Here is a 16,371-nt window from a genome sequence, read left to right as displayed (position 1 = left end):
GGGTGTCCCACGCCATTAGATCGTTTTTAACTCTAAATTGCGATATTTACTAATAAGAAAATTTAAAAGAATGAAATGAATGATATAAAATTCTTTAAGGCTAATTTATAACAGGTTACATGCAGAAAATACTATGTTTTCTGAGTATTATGTGCGTATTTTGGCGTCAAAGCTGGGAAATATTCCAATATGATATGGGAAAGGTAACACTGTAAACATAATGAACCTAAAAACATGCCCTAAATGCTGTTCACTGTTTACTTTACTCTAAACTAATAAAAGTATTTACTGTTCTTGTGTTAACGATTAGGAATTCTCTGGCTACATTGTTAAATTCAAGACATTTTCTCTCGATTTAACAAGGAGAACAAGGACAATTATACAATTAGTTGTTCTTGGCCGTATACAGGAACTTTTCTGATTCCTCCCACATGGGATTCCTCCCACAGGATTCCTCCCAAACACAATTCCGCCCACATGGGATTCCTCCCACATGGGATTCCTCCCACAGGATACCTCCCACACAGAATTCCTCCCACATGGGATTCCTCCCACATGGGATTCCTCCCACAGGATTCCTCCCACACAGAATTCCTCCCATTGAATTCCTCCCACACACAATTCCTCCCACTGAATACAGAGTATAGATGAGTGTACATATTTTAATACTTTATTGGAGCAGCTGACAATCTAGCTTTAAACAATCCTCCTGCCAGGCGAAAGTATAAAGTCCTAACATATAAAAGATGAATAAATAAAAAAAAAATAAAAAAAGAGAAAAAAAGAGAGAAAAAATATAGTATATAGTATATTTATAAAAAAAATTATTTTAAATTAGTTTACTAATTTTCTTTTGAATCAATATTTCCTATCTTTTAAAAATACTTCCACTTCTAAAATATTCTTTCCTAAAAAAAAATAAAAAATGGCGTCCTAAATACTTGACCTCCTCGTAGTGCATGCTGGTTCAGACAGATACAGTGTTAAATCATACATGATCACTATAATATAATCAAATACAGGGATCTTATCAGATGTGGATCCTCAGTTTACAACTGTGGGAGGAATCCTCTGTGGGAGGAATTCCATGTGGGAGGAATCCTGTGTGGGAGGAATCCCATGTGGGAGGAATCCTGTGTGGGAGGAATCCCATGTGGGAGGAATCCTGTGTGGGAGGAATCCCATGTGGGAGGAATCCTGTGTGGGAGGAATCCCATGTGGGAGGAATTCTGTGTGGGAGGAATCCCATGTGGGAGGAATCCTCTGTGGGAGGAATCCTGTGTGGGGGGAATCCTGTGTGGGAGGAATCCCATGTGAGAGGAATCCTGTGTGGGAGGAATCCCATGTGGGAGGAATCCCATGTGGGAGGAATCCTGTGTGGGAGGAATCCCATGGGAGGAATCCCATGTGGGAGGAATCCTGTGTGGGAGGAATCCCATGTGGGAGGAATCCCATGTGGGAGGAATCCTGTGTGGGAGGAATCCCATGGGAGGAATCCCGTGTGGGAGGAATCCTGTGTGGGAGGAATCTCATGGGAGAAATCCCGTTTGGGAGGAATCCTGTTGGGAGGAGTCCCATGAGAGGAATCCTGTTGGGAGGAATTCAATGACTACCTGAACATTTGTATTTGATGGTTAAGTAGGCATTTAATTTTTATATGTTATAATTCATAATTAACAGACCGGATGCCGGAAAGATTGTCACCGAAATTTCAAGTTATTCTTCCTTTTCATGAGTTTCTCAATATCGACTTTAACTCTTGGTTTTAGCAAAAATGATATCCATGTTTTTCTATGCAAAATTTTATAATTTTTAATTGCGGATCATCAAAGTGGCTTATGGATTCATGCAGAAGAAACAACGAACTAAATTGTCAGAATTGATCTCCTTTCAGGGTATCATTTGGACTCTTTAAATTGAGCGTAAATTGAAATTGCGTCGTTTTTCCTTTTAAAGCTAAAGACAGACCTAATACCAAAAAATGGACAGTTTTGTTTATTTTCCACCGAAAGCTGACTGGGATACATGTGTAAATATATACAGGGAGAACCAGAATACAAGGAACTATTGTCATCTTTGTTTTTAGAATTTTAACAATAACATATCTTTTGGAATTTGGGATTCATATTTCTGATATATTTATACCTAGGCCAAATTCTAGAAATAAATAAGTTAAATTGAAAAATCCGGCATTTTTTTATTTAAAAAAGACTGTTTTCTGGTTCTCAATGTACAGATCCTGAGATCAATAAATAGATTTAAATTGACTAAGCAGATGTTGCTGAATCCCTGGTAAGGTAAGGAAGGGACTGTTCCCAATGGTTGAGTATGGCCAGCTGTGTGCGGGTCAACTCCTCCAGGTAGCGGAGCACCAGGGCTTTCAAGTCAAACACGCGATAGTGCTGGAACAGGTCAATCTCTACCTAGAATAATTTTTTAATTTTTGATTTGTGCATTACACAAATGAGACTTTTAATGGATGTTTTCTCTAACCAAAATGTTTATGAATAAGAAATACCCAACAAACAGTGACTCGAGTGAAGGCAAAAATTTTGTAGTAACTCCACTTTTAGCCGACTTTGAAAGTGAAGTTAAACTCTGCAAAAGTCTTGCCTTTACGGCATGGGTGTTAACACCGACTTTTGAACCAACTGGGCAAAGTCTGGTGACAAAACCTCGACTTAAACTGACTTTTTGAATGCCAGTGTGTAAGTTGGTTCAAAAGTCGGTGTATGCACTCGGTCATGGCTCTTTGACAACTAGTTGTTTCATCCTGAGCTGAAAACTTTAGAATGGTGGATATCAGGATTAAGGCTTAAACCACTCTTTTCAAATTAAGTTTCTTAATATCCAGTTTGAATATTGCTTGTTCTCCACATGAATTTAAACTCCAGAGAAGTTAACCGATCGGATATCTGGATATTTCATTCTAAAGTTTTCAGCTCTGGTCTGTTTGGTGGGTACAGGATGAAAAAATTCATGTATAGAGGTACAATTAAATTCTTTACACATTGAACATGATTTTGAATTTAAAATTGGGAAATATTGGATTTTAACAGTGCATTTACCTTGATAACTTGGGAGATTTTGTTAAAATTGTCCTGGGATTCTTCAACTCTAGCCTCACACTCAGTTACGTCCTGATCAACATCGTCGTCGTCGTCGTCGTCGTCGTCGTCGTCGTCGTCGTCGTCGTCGTCTTCATCATCATCATCATCATCATCATCATCATCATCATCATCATCATCATCATCATCATCATCATCATCATCATCATCGTCATCATCATCATCAACTCTCAGCGTAATTTCGTAAGAAACATGTTCGATTTACATCAGAACCTTTGAAACCTCCGTCTGAGCAATGAATTAATTTTAAAACTAAATCTTTTTAATATATAACAATATGTTATTAAAAGGTACCGTTGTGAATCGGACATATCCCTCTATTAATGTAGTTCGTCTAAAGACCAACTTGTCCAAGACTAACCTCTAATAGAGGTCCCAACCTCTCTATCCGTCCTCCTAACTCCATTCTGGTTCGCAGCTCTCTCTTCTTGTGTAGGTTGTTTACAGCAGTCTGCCAGGCGTAGAATGCTTTTACTCTTTCACCCAGTACATCCTGTTTAGAAATTTAAATATATTTTTTTAAATTGTAAAAGCCATTTTGTTGAAAATATTTTGCTGAAATATGATGTCTCAAACTATTTGGGTTTGAAAATTTGCAAGTTTTAGTTAAAATAATAAAAATGTAGCCCAAGAGGTTGCAAATGATGTATCAATTGTCATGTTTATGCAATGATCTGCGATTGTATCAATAAAATGATGTTTTGACGATTCTTTGATTCCTGCAAGCACTATTAAAAAATAACAAGTTTACGATTGGAAAAAAAGAGAAGCTGTTAATTGACAACTTCTCTTTAATTAAACTTATCTTTCTGATGGTAGAAATCAAAATTAAGAAAGTAAGTTGTCTTCATTGTATTGATATATACGTCAACGACTGTACCAAAGCAAAGAAGAAGTAAACCATCTGTTTAATTTTCAAATTTTACTTTTTGTATTTGTACCTTGACAGTGCAGACCAGTGCTAGATAATCTCTAACCAGCTCCAGTAGATTAGCACAATCAGCATCAGCTTGCTCTTCAAGGGTCTGCTCTACACCTTCCTGGACCCTGTACAGTTCTTATATATATATATATATACCTTACTGGAGCCTGTCCAGTACATGTACACTAAATACCTTCCTGGACCCATGTACTGACCAAATACCTTCCTGGACCCTGTACTGTACATATTGACCTACCTGGACACCGTAAAGTTAATATAAATACCTTCCTGGACACTGTACAGAACTTATTTACCTTCCTTGACACTGTACAGTAAATATATACCTTCCGGGACCATGTGCATTAAATTCACCTTCCTTGACACTGTACAGTACATATTACCCTTCCTGGACACTGTGCAGTACTTCTAGTTAGTTGGATATTTACCTGGCTAGCCCTTCAATACTTCTAGTTAGTTGGATGGATTCCTCTGATGATGCAAGATTTAGGAGGGAAACAGATAGATTTCCCGTTGAAACAGCCAGTTCTCTTCTAGAAATCAGACTATGTACAATGTACATAATTTGTTCAAATTCAGACTAGACAGGAATTAATTACTGTTTTTTATGATCAAAATGTGAAAAAACATCGTTATTTCCAAAAAAAATATGATGATTGATAACAGCAGTTATAGTACTTTCTTTAAAATATAGATGTCTTCAATTCTTTACTAATTATTAAAAAGTTTACCGACAAGCAACAACACTCTCCACAATACCCTGAAGTTTGCGCAGCTGTTTCTCAATCTAATCCAATATGGCCGACTTTTTATTCTAATATGGTGGAATTATTTATTTTGGACGATGGACTCATTTTTTTCAAATGGTGGACTTTATAGTTCCAATATGGTGGACTTTTATTTCCAATATGGTGAACTTAATTAATTTTAATATGTCAGACTTTTTATTACAATATGATGGACTTATTTATTTCAAATGGTGGACTTATTTGATTTAAATATGGTGGACAATTATTTTTTTCAATATGGTGGAATTAATTTATTCCATTTTGGTGGACTTTTTATATGAATTTTATTCGAAACAACATGGGGAGATTTATTTGTTCTAATATGGCGGACTCATTCCCATAAAATTACCTAATTTATTTCAACATATTGGGCTTATTTTGTTCCAATATGATGGACATTTTATTCAAACATGGGGAACTTATTCATTCAAAAATGGCAAAAATGGTGGACTTATTTCGGTCCAATATTGTGGACTAATTTTATTTTAATATGTTGGACATATTATTGAAATATGGTGGATTTACTTTATTTTAAAATGACGGACTTTGAAACTAATTAGGAGATCAAAATAACAAGTGGAAAAACTGTCGCCATTCCTGTTCAATATGGCTAGTTTTCTCCTGAAACCATGGATCTGATTCCTCCATCTTGTACGTGATCTTGTTCACCGTCTCCCCCATCCTACTCACCATCTTCAACACAGAAGCAGAGGATAGAGCAGAAGTTGATGAAGCTCGGGGCAGATCAGATCCAGATTCAAGAAAATCCGCAAAATCTAAAGAAAAAACTTTTTAAGGACTGTCAACATTATTTCAAGTAACCTTTCATTTAAAAGATTGGCGTACCCGATTAACCCTTTCTACGTAACAATAAATAAGAAATCATTATGTTTCTATCTTGAAAAGTGTTGAATCCTGACAATTTCATTCATCGTGTTTGCAGCATAAAGCCGAATTAACTTTAATAGAGAAACCACAGTAAAACTAATCACTTGTTAGTTAGAAAATCCAGGACATTTCAGTCATTCTTATTCATATAAAGGTTTAAAGGGTATAATCGTTTAAATTTCCTGAATTCTTATCAAAAAAAAATTCCTAAAGGACTGGCATATGACAAAGTTAGGAATTCTTGACTCTTATCAAATATATAAAGTAGTAATCTCTGTTTATCTGATTCTTTTGATGTTTGTTTGTTTGTTTGATAATAACTAAGGAACCCTTTGACCGATTTGCCTCATATTTTGATTGGGTAACTATAAGAACCATGCTTGTTTTCAAATTCAACTTCTTTTTCTGGCGAGTTTTTATTTGAAAAGTACAAGACTGTGGAATAGGAAAAAGAAATTCAGAAAAATAGTTTGTGTATTTCATGTTGTTACAACCCAAATTGTTTTACCTGTATACCTTAAAAATCAACTTTGATCTGGGTACACTGTAGTGTACAATTTGTGTCTTTTGACTATGTAAACAAATCATAACTTTAGTATAAAATGATAAACATATACTCCGCGGGTGCGGTTGAAAGAGCGGTTGAAAAAGTGGTTGAAAAAGCGGTTGAAAGAGCGGTTGAATTTTAGCCTAGACTCTGAATAGAACTGCAACTTTTTTCGTCTTTTATTAAAATGTTGTCATCTTTCTATTTCACAATATTATAGGTCTCCCTGTATTACCTGAGTCTAGTCTAAGAACGGGATGCATCCCAACCCTGTTTATAAATCTCTCCAATCCACTTCTTCTTAGAGATATGAAGGTGGCCTGCACATAAATTTAGTTGTACGTTGTACAATATAAAACATGTTTCAGTTGAAAAAAAAACTTTAAACGATATAAGGGGGCCTAGTACATAAATTAAGCTGTATTACAATATAAAAAATGTTTATATACAGAAACTTAAACGATATGAAAATAGCCTGTACTTAAATTAAGTTGTATGTTGTACAATATAAAAATGGTCATATATAGAAACTTTAAACGATATGAAAATAGCCTGCACATACATTAAGTTGTACCGTATACAAAAATTTTACATATATATAAACTTTAAACAATATAAGGTGACCTGTACATAAATTAAGTTGCACCGAATACTGTTACAATACGGTAGGTAGAGTCGTAAAGGATTCAATTGTCCGCGTATATGTACACGTGGATGTAGGATATATAGGGTCGTGCTGGGTCAAAATATCAAAGATGTACAGTACGGTGCATAGGGGCGTACCGAGACCGAATATTTTCGTGTACAGAGCCCGAAATTTAAAAGAGTATCGTTGAACGAAACTCCCGAGTTTCCTTTTTGGGGTCTTGGCAATTGTGTAAATTTTGATTTAAGAAATTTAAAAAAATGAAGAATATGAAGAAACTTAATAAAATGATATTTCACTACAAAAATATTGATATCCACAAAACTGCCTAACCCCATTCTTGAAACCCGGGTTTCAAAACTGGTTTTCATAACGATACCCTGTCTTAAGTTTTGGGCTCAGGAATTAACAGAGCCCGAAATTTAAAAGAGTATCGTTGAACGAAACTCTCGAGTTTCCTTTTTGGGGTCTTAACATTTGTGTAGATTTTGATTAAAGAGATTCGAAAAAAATGGAGAATCTAAATCAAGTGAAAAAAATAATATTTTATTACAAAAATATTGATATTCATAAAACTGCTTAACCCCATTTGTTAAACCCGGGTTTTAAAACTGGTTTTCATAACGATACCCTGTCTTAAGTTTTGGGCTCTGGGTACAAATATAAGGCGTGTACTGTATCTCACTAGGGTCGTGCAGAGTCAAAATATAAGGGCGTATTCATCACGGTAGATAGAGTGGTGCAGGCATAGAGAATAGAATATATATTAGAGAGGAATTTAGACAATCTCTCGGTATGCATTTTTTCAGTCCCTTTCAGCCTGAAAGGGAGTTCAAAGTGTACAAATCATGTAAATGTTCACAAATTATATGCAGTAGAGTACGTTAATACAGTATGTTCCCTAGACTATCCATTTCAATTTCGGATTTTTTAAAGCTGTTAAATAAACTTTATAAAATGAATTAGGCGAATAAAAGCATCAATTGATTTATAGTTATAACGGAAAATCATCGTTTGTAAAGTGAAAGGCATACGGTCTATGTAAAATGATCATTGGTCAATTATGAAGCCAGCCTATTTCATTTTCAATTTGGTTTTCTTTCCATATTAATTTTAGATTTTCTTTAAAATGATGTTCCAGGGACCAAAAGGTTATATAGCGCAAATATGTGAAGTATACCTGCAGTATGGAAACAGTACAACAAAATGGCCGTTTTACACTTTTTTCTAGTAAATTCCTCTCTAATATATATTCTATTCTCTTTGGGTGCAGGGTTCAATTATCAGGCATGTACAGTACTGTTTATAGGGTCGTTCTGGGTCAAAGTATTAGAGATGTACAGTTATGTAGATAGAGTTTTGCAGAGTCAAGATATAAGGTGTGTACAGTACAGCTAGAACAGTAGATTGGGTCAGGCGTGTACATAACAGTAATTAGGGTCGTGTAGGGTACAAATATCAAGTGTGGACGTGGTACAATGCTAATTGTTTTGTTTTTTTTGAATAAATTTCCAAACCAAGTAAAATTAGAATTTTGCTTACCTTACTCTGTAAACTATCCTGGCCAGGAGTTTGTCCATCCACTGAACCCATCTTTACCTTCGTAGCTCCTTCATCAATCAATCAATCAATCAATCAACCAATCAATTAACCAATCAACCAATCAACCAATCAATCAATCAACAAATCAACCAATCAATCAATAAACAAATCCAGCAATCAATTAATGAAAAAATCAATCAAACAATCCATCAATCAATTGACTGATCAAACAATCAATCAAACAATTCATCAATCAATTTATTGATCAAATAATCAATCAAACAATCAATCAAACAATCAATTAATTAATTGTTTGATCAAACAATCAATCAAACAGTCAATCAATAATTAAATTAATTAAAAAATCAATTAAACAAACAATCAATTAATCAATCAATCAATTGATTGATCACACAATAAATCAAACAATCAATTAACCAATCAATTAATTAATCAATTAATCAACCAAACAATAAATTGATTAAAAAAAATCCGTTAAATAAGATTTACTAACGAAATACATGCAAATGTATTTAAATGTCAATCAATATTAAAATCCAAATTAATACCACTGAAAAAAAAGTTTTAATCATTTTCTTAGTTAAAAAAATAATTTTGCGTTTCAAAAAGTATGCCCTTGAGGACATTAAATATATTATGATTTTTTAAAAAATTCTAATCTGTTTTCTTTGTTATTCAGTTTTTTGTTTCAGGACAGTCACACTGACAGGGGATAATAATAATTTATTTAAAAATTTATAAATCTATAAATGATTTTTTATCTGTTCCAATATTTTTAAGAAAGGTGATTACTGACCTATAATACTTTTCTCTGGTGCTGGGGGAACTATTCTACCCCGGGCCTGAAAGCAAATTAAATTAGATAATTTTCTAAGATTTGGCGGGGAAAAATTCAAAATAAAAAAGTTCATTTATTTTCCTCAATAAGCGATAAAAACATTTGAAAAAAATATTTACTTCTAAAAAAAGATTAGGTTTGAAAAGGAAGGGGGGAGAAGTTTTTATCAAAAAAAAACCTGTGTTTTTATTAAAAAAAATCTGCCTGATATTTTCCAACCAATTTATCATGTAGTCCCAGGAAATCACTATAGCGTCTCACCACACTCCAGGACCCTCGGCGGAAACATTTCAAATTCGTCCTAAAAAAATATTCGTCCAGTATAAGAATATTCGTCCTCTGAGTATGTTTGCCCTGTATAAGATTATTCTTCCACTTAGAGTGTTCGTCCAATTATGATAATATAATTATAATAATTATGATATGATATATGAAAATTCTAAAAATGTTTGTCCTGAAATTAAGATATTATTTTCCCACAAGAATATTCGTCCTATGAAAAAATTCGTTTTATGAGAATATTTGCCTTTTAAGAATGTTTGTCCTGTATAAAAATATTCGTTCCATGACTTATGAGGATATTCGTCCTATAACAATATTCCTCCTTTTAGAATAGTAGTCATATTATAATATATGTCCTATTATAATATTCGTCCTATAATAATATTCGTCATATTATATAATATTCGTCATATTATATAATATTCGTCTTATGGAATATTCCTCCTTTTATAAGAATATTCGATCTTTTATAAGAATATTCGTCCTTTGGAATATTCCTCCTATTAGAATTTTCGTCCTATTATAAGATGTATAAAAATGTTTGTCCTTTAAAAGAGTATATTCGTCCTAAAAGAATATTTGTCCTGTATTATAATATTCAACATAAGAGAATATTCGTTCTTTATAAGAATATTCGTTCTTTAAGAATGTTATTTCTGTAATTAAAATAATATTTGTCCATCTATGAATATTTGTCCTGAGAGAAAATTCGTCCTTTTAGAATATTCGTCCATTTGAGAATATTCGTTCTTTTGAGAATATTTGTCCTGATGAGAATATTCGTGCTATTATAAGAATATTCGCCCTAAAAGAATTTTTATCCAATAAGAATATTTGTCCTTTAAAATTATTGTGTACCAAAAAACGCAGATATTTTTTATTGAAAATGATCAGAAATATGCTTTAAAGTGATAAGTCACATGAAATTTGGTTTCAGTCTCATTCCTTGGTAAAATATTACCTGATTGCTACTCTATACACCATATAGCTGGATATACCATCCCCAACCTTGTGAGGATCTGAGACTATCACAGATATAAACTCTTCTAAATTCTGTCCATCCGTTCTAAATAAAAACAAAAAAGTTAAAAATGGCCGACATTTTTTGTAAATCCTTATGCTAGAGGTTTATTCTGTTTGTTACCCACACAGGATGATACTTGAATAGCGATCTATAGCTTGTCAAATAGAAAAAAACGCAAGGCTAAATTTTGTTTTAAGTCTTTGTATGTTTAAAATAATGTTTAGTTTTTCATGTTGCTTTCGAGGCGCAAATTTTCTTTGAACTTTAAAGAAAATCATTTCACGGATATTTAGCTTATCATTGGTGGATTTAAAAAATAATAGATTTTTTTTCTGGATTTTCTTTTTTCTTTCTTTTAAACAACTTGTTTCAATTTCGACCAACTAAAAACCTTCCCTGGGGTCTTGTAAGTTAACACATAAAAATATTGGTCTGATTGGTTCAGCCGTTTTGACGTTTATTGGATAAATACAGACAAACAGGTTTTAAATATTTTTATATATAATCTAATAATTATAAATCTGAAGAGATAACCTTGAGCTGAAATAAAGAAGCTTAACCTTGAAACTGAATGAATTAAGAAAGTCTAATTTAAGAAAAATGTCGCCATGTTTTCCACCAAAACTCTGCCGCAAGAAAATAAACTTCTTTGTTGAGAAAAATTAAAAAGAAATTGTTTCTTTGTATAACTACCGCGTGTCAGGGCTCATATTTCTTTAAAGTAACTCCTACAACTACGGATTAAGGGAATGTTCGAGAATTTTGAAAAGGTATTTGCAGACATAAAATCGACATTAGATCAACTAAATAAATCGCATATCAACTCCTGAAATTTGTAAAATTCGTTCCCTCTTTTCGAAATAAGTGAACACACCTTCAAACACATATTTACATTTTGGCGTTATCAAATACGACCTTCACAAGTCGTCTTTCTTTCTTTGTGGGGCTATCTGTATTATAGACACTAACCTGATTGAAATTGTGCTATCAGCTCCTATGGTCCAACTAGTGAGACCGGTTGGGCTGGACGAGGTTGGATAGTTAGATTGAATGTGTTGACAGGATTTGGTTGAACTTGGCTCTACTCCAGGTTCAGGTTCTAATACGGAGCCTAATCCAACCTAGGATAATTAAGGTTTAAAGGGACTGTTGTTGAAATTTCAAGTGACTCTGATTCACCACTGTATGTACCCTGTAGACCTTTGTTAGATCAATAATTTGGAAGTTATTGCCGATATTTTAGCTTGAAAAGTGTTTGGTTTTGACAACTCCGTCTATCCACAACTAACTTTCACAGAGAATTTTCAATAGAAAATAATTAATTTTCAAAATTAAGAGCATGGATATATCATTCCTAATTGATCATTCAAAGTTTTTAAGGGAATCGTTGTAAATCAAACTACAGGGTGTCCCACGAAACACGACAGTTGGTGAATAGTTTAAAATGTCTTCTTCCTTAATATTTCAAGCTGTTTGTTACCAAAGAGAATAATAAGAAATATTTTATGGCATCCATATTATAGTAAAATTGATTTCTAAGTAAAATATATTTGAGTAAAGTTTTTTAAACTAAATAAAACTGCAAAAAGTCTTTAATATCTAATACAGTATATGAAAGAAGACATTCAAAACTATTCACCAACTTTCATGTTTCGTGGGACACCCTGTACCTCCTTATTACCGTACGTCGAATGTTTATAAACGAACCAAAAAACGATGGCGCCATCTATTTTACAGGGCTTACTCTATTGGAAATATAATAACCTGAGACCCAGAATGTTGTGATCGACAATCACTAAAAAGATCGTCTTCATCCGGGGAGAGATCGCAGTTGAAGATCTTCATACCGTCGATCTTTTCTCTACCTCCCTTCTCCTCTCTTCCCGATTCATCTTTAATCTTTTCTCGTTCTTTAATTTCATTCGTTTTTCCCCGCCCCCTGCCTTCCTCTTCTTTCCCCCGCCCCCTCCCTCCCTCTTCTTTCCCCCGCCCCCTCCCTCCCTCTTCTTTCCCCTTCAGAGCTTTCACCTCTTCAATAGGTGCAGTTATTTTAACTTTACCGACAGACCCCTAAATATAAAACAATATATTAAATTTTGAAAAAATTAAAGTTTGAAAAAACATGAGAAACATGCGCGCCCGATTTAAACCGATATCCTTTTAACCTTTTTTTAGAAACAAAGGCGTCGTTTTCTGCTAGGTTCAATTTTCTTCTTTTGTGATATTACAGAGTTACCCAATGAGGATGAGACTGTAAAGACGACCTAAAGGACAAGGTTAAATTAACTCCAGTCATGAATATAGTCTTTAATGTCTTATTTAATGATTACGCAAATATAGAAACAAGTTTACAGTTGCAGAAAGTCGTGAATATGAGAAAACAGGCAACGTATAAATTCCGTAGAATCGTCGCTGAAGTCTCATCCTTTGTGAGTACTGGGTAGCCCTGAAATCCGCGAGTCACTTTTAAGGAGAACCCACAAATGACAATTACCATTTTTTAGGTGTAAAAACAAAAATCTCTTCGTAATTTTTGCGCGGACAAAAATTTGAAGATTTAAGGTTGACTCTATAAATCAACTTTTTTAAAGATAGGTGAACAATTAATTAAGTTTTAAGTAGAATTTTTTAATCATTGAGCATGGCTATATGGTGTAAATGCATAAATTAATTAAAATAACAAATAGGACACTGGACATAGTCTCTTCAAGATTTATAAGTATATCGTTCACAATAACCCTGAGGCAGAAGCCCAAAGGAGTTACGAGTAGTCGGCGTAGAATAGGCTCTCTCTCTGTAGATTAAAAAGACATAGTGAGAGCTTGTTCTACGCCGACTACGCGTAACTCATGTGGGCTTCTGCCTCAGGGTTATTGTGAACGAAATGCTTATAAATCTTGAAAAGACGACATCTTGTGTCCTATCTATTATTTTAACTAATGTATATGTGAATGCAACTTATAATCATTTACAAAACGTCATTTAAATTGTCATAAACTTTTTGTTCAGATATATTTAAAGAACAAAAACAAATGTTTATGAAAATTTTGTTTTATTGTATCACCTTAAAAGTGGATTTGAATATATCCTCTGAGTCTTGGATATCCAAAGTACGAAGTGGATCGGATACGTCCATCTTATATCCAGCTCTCTTTGTGACTGGATGAAAGGTTTATCCTGATATCCTTGTTTGGATCCTTCTACCTAGGTTCATGTTTGTTAATATAATACGGTGCCTACAGCTGTTATCGATCTAAACCAAACCTTTCCAAGCTTTCTCATTCTTCTCTCAACAAAACTTGGTCCTTTAATTGGATACAATGTGTACTTACGATCCTAACTAGCAGATCTATTTTTATTACCATATTATTATATTGTCCCCTACCCCTCCTCATCTTCTTTCGATAATTAGCCATCATATCTCTCCCCTAACGTAATACTACTAACTAGCTATATATAAAGCTAAGAATATCGAAATAATGTTGTTATTCAAATGGCAAACAAATTCACAATGGAATAGATCCATATTGTTCTTACATTTTTAAACATACTTTATAAAAAAAGAATACGAGATTTCTCTTTTTCGTCTTCTAATATTACGTCGTTTTATCGTACCTTACTACCAAACTTACAAGCTGATTCCCTTAAATAGCGGCCGGGTAAATTTAACAGTTTTGTCGATTTTACCTTTAAAAGTATGTAAATTCTAAAATGTGCTCGGTCTCTTTTCCAAAGATTATAAAAAAAATCAATTCCCATTTAAATTAATTGCTCTAACTAAAAGGCCGCAATTCTTTAGTTCATTCTGTAGTATAATACATGGCACCATTGATTTTTCAATTGCGAATTGATTTATTGAAAATGAGACCAAACCCATTTTCAAATATTAGGCCGATTTAAATCCCTTTGCCCGGTTTCTACATGCTGTTAAGTATACAATTCTTATATTTTATAATTTGCTAATATTAACTTGTAAAACGATAAATGTTTTTAATGAAATAAAGGATGTATCTTCTATAATATGTATCATTTAACTATATTGTATAACTATCTTCTATATGTATAATTTAACTATATAGTACAACTATCTTCTATATGTATAATTTATAGTATAACTATCTTCTATGTGTATAATTTAACTATATAGTATAACTATCGTTTATATTTATAATTTAACTATATAGTATAACTATCTTTTACATGTATAATTTAACTATATAGCATAACTATCTTCTATATGTATAATTCAACTATATAATATGACTATCTGCTATTTGTATAATTATCTTCTATATGTAAAATTTAACTATATGGTATAACTATCTTCTATTTGTATAATTTAACTATTTAGTATAACTATCTTCTATATGTATAATTTAACTTTATACAATGATAACCAGAAAACTCTGAAATAGGAAGACGACTTTTAAACTCAAGTAAGGACTTAAACTAGTTCAATGAACATTAGACATAGCAATTGTACAGTGTAAATAGACCCTTTTCACTTAAATTGTGCTTTGCTAAGTTACGAGGGAAAATATTTGCTTTGTAACAACATCAATGTCGCCTTTCTATTACATCGTTTACTGGTTACAACTGTAGTATAACTATCTTCTATATGTATAATTTAACTATATAGTTTAACTATCTTTTGATTTTAATTCTTTTAAATTCTATTAACTAACTAACTATTAACTTGAATCACCATGATTCGTTAAATATGAGATTTAAAAAGTCGTCTTTACTTAGTCTTAAGGTATTACACAGTTTCGATGTTTAATTGTCTTCTAATAAAAATGAGTTAAACCCTTTATTTGATATCTTCACGAACATGCACACAATACACACACAAAATCCATCTCACACGATCATCACACATCAATAATTTAAAAAAGGTAGATTTGAGAAGGTTAAGATTTAGTCAAGATTAGATTACGAATAAGATTCCAATCCTTATCCTCTCCTTATATCTTTTATCCTTTTCACCCTCACCTTATCCAAATTTCTCCTTAGTTTATCCTCTCTTTATTCTTTACCCTTTGTTAGTTCATCCTATCAAATATTTCCCCTACCCTTCTCCAACGATCCTAATTCTTCCCTCTTTGAATTTCTTCCATTCTTCCTTATTCCATCCTTCTTTAAAAACTAGCATTTTTTATGGTTCAAAGCAAATATTAACAATAATTCAAATGATTTAACTTTATTGAGATTTATTTATTTTTTACTCTTCATGTTGCACAGATGGATCCTTACATTAAAAATATGATTCAAATCAAAAGTGATAATTTAGTGTTGTTATAGTATTCATAAAACTGTCCGTCTACTCTACGCAGAGACGGAGAAATGCGCTCAGTCCGAGCATAGAATGAAACCAGCAAAAAGTCGGAGAAAAGAAGGCAGTCTATAGTAACCCGCACTCAGATGAAGTAGTTGGCTTTTGCCTCTAATGCTAAGCGAGTCCCGTATTTCCATTCTAAAAAATTGCAATAGTTATTAATAAAGATGTTTAACTCTTCCCCACTCCTATTAAATTGAGCTACAAGATAGATCCAAAATTAAGGTCTCCTACAAATACAAGTGCCCGGGAATTTTAGATAGGCCTCCCCTAATCCATTTAAAACTATAGACTCAAAAAGATATTATCGGGTTGGCCACACTAAATTTCCCCGGCACAAACTAACTAACATTAACTAAATCTTACGCATAAAAGATGTTTAAGAAATTGCG

The 16,371-nt window shown here is 33.0% G+C and overlaps 1 protein-coding gene across 1 annotated transcript; it reads right to left on the bottom strand.

The window, feature by feature from the left end:
- Positions 1 to 1,978: 1,978 nt before the first annotated feature.
- Positions 1,979 to 12,573, bottom strand: LOC111695931 (sorting nexin-2). The gene is made up of 14 exons (XM_023465409.1): positions 12,409 to 12,573; positions 11,614 to 11,765; positions 10,582 to 10,686; positions 9,543 to 9,639; positions 9,297 to 9,342; positions 8,480 to 8,547; positions 6,527 to 6,611; positions 5,454 to 5,632; positions 4,800 to 4,855; positions 4,497 to 4,601; positions 4,070 to 4,175; positions 3,490 to 3,621; positions 3,069 to 3,140; positions 1,979 to 2,423 (listed from the first exon to the last, which is right to left on the bottom strand). The coding sequence occupies exons 1-14, from the start codon at positions 12,487 to 12,489 to the stop codon at positions 2,268 to 2,270; spliced, it is 1,440 nt and encodes a 479-aa protein (XP_023321177.1). The 5' UTR covers positions 12,490 to 12,573; the 3' UTR covers positions 1,979 to 2,267.
- Between the last annotated feature and the right edge of the window lie 3,798 nt (positions 12,574 to 16,371).

Source organism: Eurytemora carolleeae, unplaced genomic scaffold (assembly GCF_000591075.1).
Source record: "Eurytemora carolleeae unplaced genomic scaffold, Eaff_2.0 scaffold162, whole genome shotgun sequence".
NCBI classification, from domain to species: domain Eukaryota; kingdom Metazoa; phylum Arthropoda; class Copepoda; order Calanoida; family Temoridae; genus Eurytemora; species Eurytemora carolleeae.
The sequence above is the reverse complement of the archived record's forward strand: the minus strand, read 5'-3'. Positions and strand labels throughout refer to the sequence as shown.

Coding starts and splice junctions, on each gene's coding strand:
- LOC111695931 (XM_023465409.1), bottom strand. CDS start 12,489: ATGAAGATCTTCAACTGCGATCTCTCCCCGGATGAAGACGATCTTTTT. Junction 10,687..11,613: donor GATAGCACAATTTCAATCAG/GTTAGTGTCTAT, acceptor GTTTTTATTTAG/AACGGATGGACAGAATTTAG. Junction 2,424..3,068: donor AAATCTCCCAAGTTATCAAG/GTAAATGCACTG, acceptor AAATTATTCTAG/GTAGAGATTGACCTGTTCCA.